Here is a 2,261-nt window from a genome sequence, read left to right on the forward strand (position 1 = left end):
TACAAGTAGACACACTCACACGTACCTTCACCAGATCCACCTCGCGTGCCTTGGCGAAGCGTTTCTCTTGCGCCGCTTCTCGCCGCCTCTTGGCTGCCTCAGCCTTTGTTTTCGCGTCCTCTTTCTTCTTCACAATATCCTTCAGATCTTGCAGGAAGGTCTGTAGGGGTGGAGATGCAGACACCAGTGTAAGGGCTACTGAGAGACTAGTTCAGGTATTGACGTATATCGTATATGAATAAGGGAATAACTACTTCTTTAATGGCAAGGATCAGATCCTGCAGGTACGTCTGTAGGGGTGGAGATGCAGACACCAGTGTAAGGGTTATATGCAGGTGTTGTTGGTCACCACATAATATAATCTAGCTACGGTATGTGCGTGTACGTGTACATGTTTCAGAGGGGTGATAGGCAACGTCATACATCATATACTACTATCGATATTCCTATGTACAGCTGCGCAATTCCAATAAAACACACTACGTCAACATATATAAACACATACTATTGTAGTCGCACAGGTTCAAACATCAACATCAGTAATTGGGCACATATACAGACACACATATACACACACAGATATATCAGTGTGTGCGTACCGCAAGTTGCTTTGTATACACACAGATGTATAAGAATGCGTACATTCACAAGTTGCTTTGCATACACACACAGATATAAAAGAATGTGTACATTCACAAGTTGCTTTGCATACACACACAGATGTATCAGGATGTGTACATTCGCAAGTTGCTTTGCATACACACACAGATGTATCAGGATGTGTACATTCGCAAGTTGCTTTGTATACACACACAGATGCATCAGAATGTGTACATTCACAAGTTGCTTTGCATACACACACAGATGTATCAGAATGTGTACATTCACAAGTTGCTTTGCATACACACACATGTATGAGAATGTGTACATTCGCAAGTTGCTTTGCACACACACACACATGTGTCAGAATGTGTACGTACCGCCAGTTGCAAGAACATTTCGTCGGAGGACACTCTGTTTGGATCTGCACCGAAGAAGGTCATGGCCTCTGTGCACGCCGCCGTCATGGTGTTGAATTCCTGAAAGTGGGTTCAAATGTGTGCATTGAGATTCTTTCCCGATTTTACAGAATAAGATGAGATGGAAGACTACACTAATATTAAACTGAAATAGGTTTAGATGTTTACATCGAAATAGGACCCCAATTTACAGAGATGAAACACTACACTAATATTAAACTGAAATGGGTTTAGATGTATACATTAGAATAGGACCCCAATTTTACAGAAATGGAAGACTACCCTAATATTAAACTGAAAAGGGATAAGATGTTTACATTGAATAGGTTCCCAATTTTACAGAAATGGAAGACTACACTAATATTAAACTGAAATGGGTTAAGATGTTTACATTGAAGTTCTTTCCCGATTTCACCAGAAGTAGATAGAGATGGAAGACTACACAAAATTAAACTGAAATGGGTTTAGATGTTTACATTGAAATTCTTTCCCGATTATACAGAAGTAGATAGAGATGGAAAAGTACACTAATATTAAACCGATATGGGTTTAGATGTTTACATTCAAAATTTCCCCGATTTTACACAAGTAGATAGAGATGGAGGAATACACTGGTGTTGAATTCCTGAAAGTAATTTTGGTGGTTTACATTGCAATGCAATTCTAAAGGCAGATATAGATATGATAGTACATGGGCGAGGACATCTACAAGAGACTTTCATCGACGAAACCCCTTCACCCCGCCAACCCTTCACATACATACATGCACCCTTAGACTTGTGGCACACACAGCAGCCACACACACACACACACACACTTAGACTTGCGCACACACAACAGCAGACACATACACATACACAGATTTACGCAAACACAGCAGCAAACTCAGACAAACACGTACCCCATTCAGCTCCTCGACGCGACTCTCGGATTTGTTGATGAAACGGCCAAAGGTGTCTCTGAACATATCGTTCATATCCAAACTAGGCAACTCCTTAACGGTCTTCTTCAGCGAGTTCATACCCTGGCGTAGCAGCTTAATGTCCTCCACAACAGCCTGGTTGGACAGGGCAGAGGCAGCGCACACTGCAAAAGAAGTTGCGTTGGAGTGGTTAGAAGGGGCATAAGTCTCGATATATATATGTACATATATGTACATATATGTTCATATACGTACATACATACGTACATACATACGTATATACATACGTACCTATACATACAAATACACATATATATACA

The 2,261-nt window shown here is 40.9% G+C and overlaps 1 protein-coding gene across 1 annotated transcript; it reads right to left on the bottom strand.

The window, feature by feature from the left end:
* Positions 1-1,920: 1,920 nt before the first annotated feature.
* On the bottom strand, positions 1,921-2,105 carry SARC_14573 (hypothetical protein; the record flags this gene model as incomplete). The annotated part of the gene is made up of 1 exon (XM_014291294.1): positions 1,921-2,105. A coding segment is annotated over one exon (185 nt), but the record flags the coding sequence as incomplete, so codon positions are not given.
* Positions 2,106-2,261: the final 156 nt, after the last annotated feature.

The sequence above is a fragment of the Sphaeroforma arctica genome (genome assembly GCF_001186125.1).
Source record: "Sphaeroforma arctica JP610 unplaced genomic scaffold supercont1.4802, whole genome shotgun sequence".
NCBI lineage: Eukaryota > Ichthyosporea > Ichthyophonida > Sphaeroforma > Sphaeroforma arctica.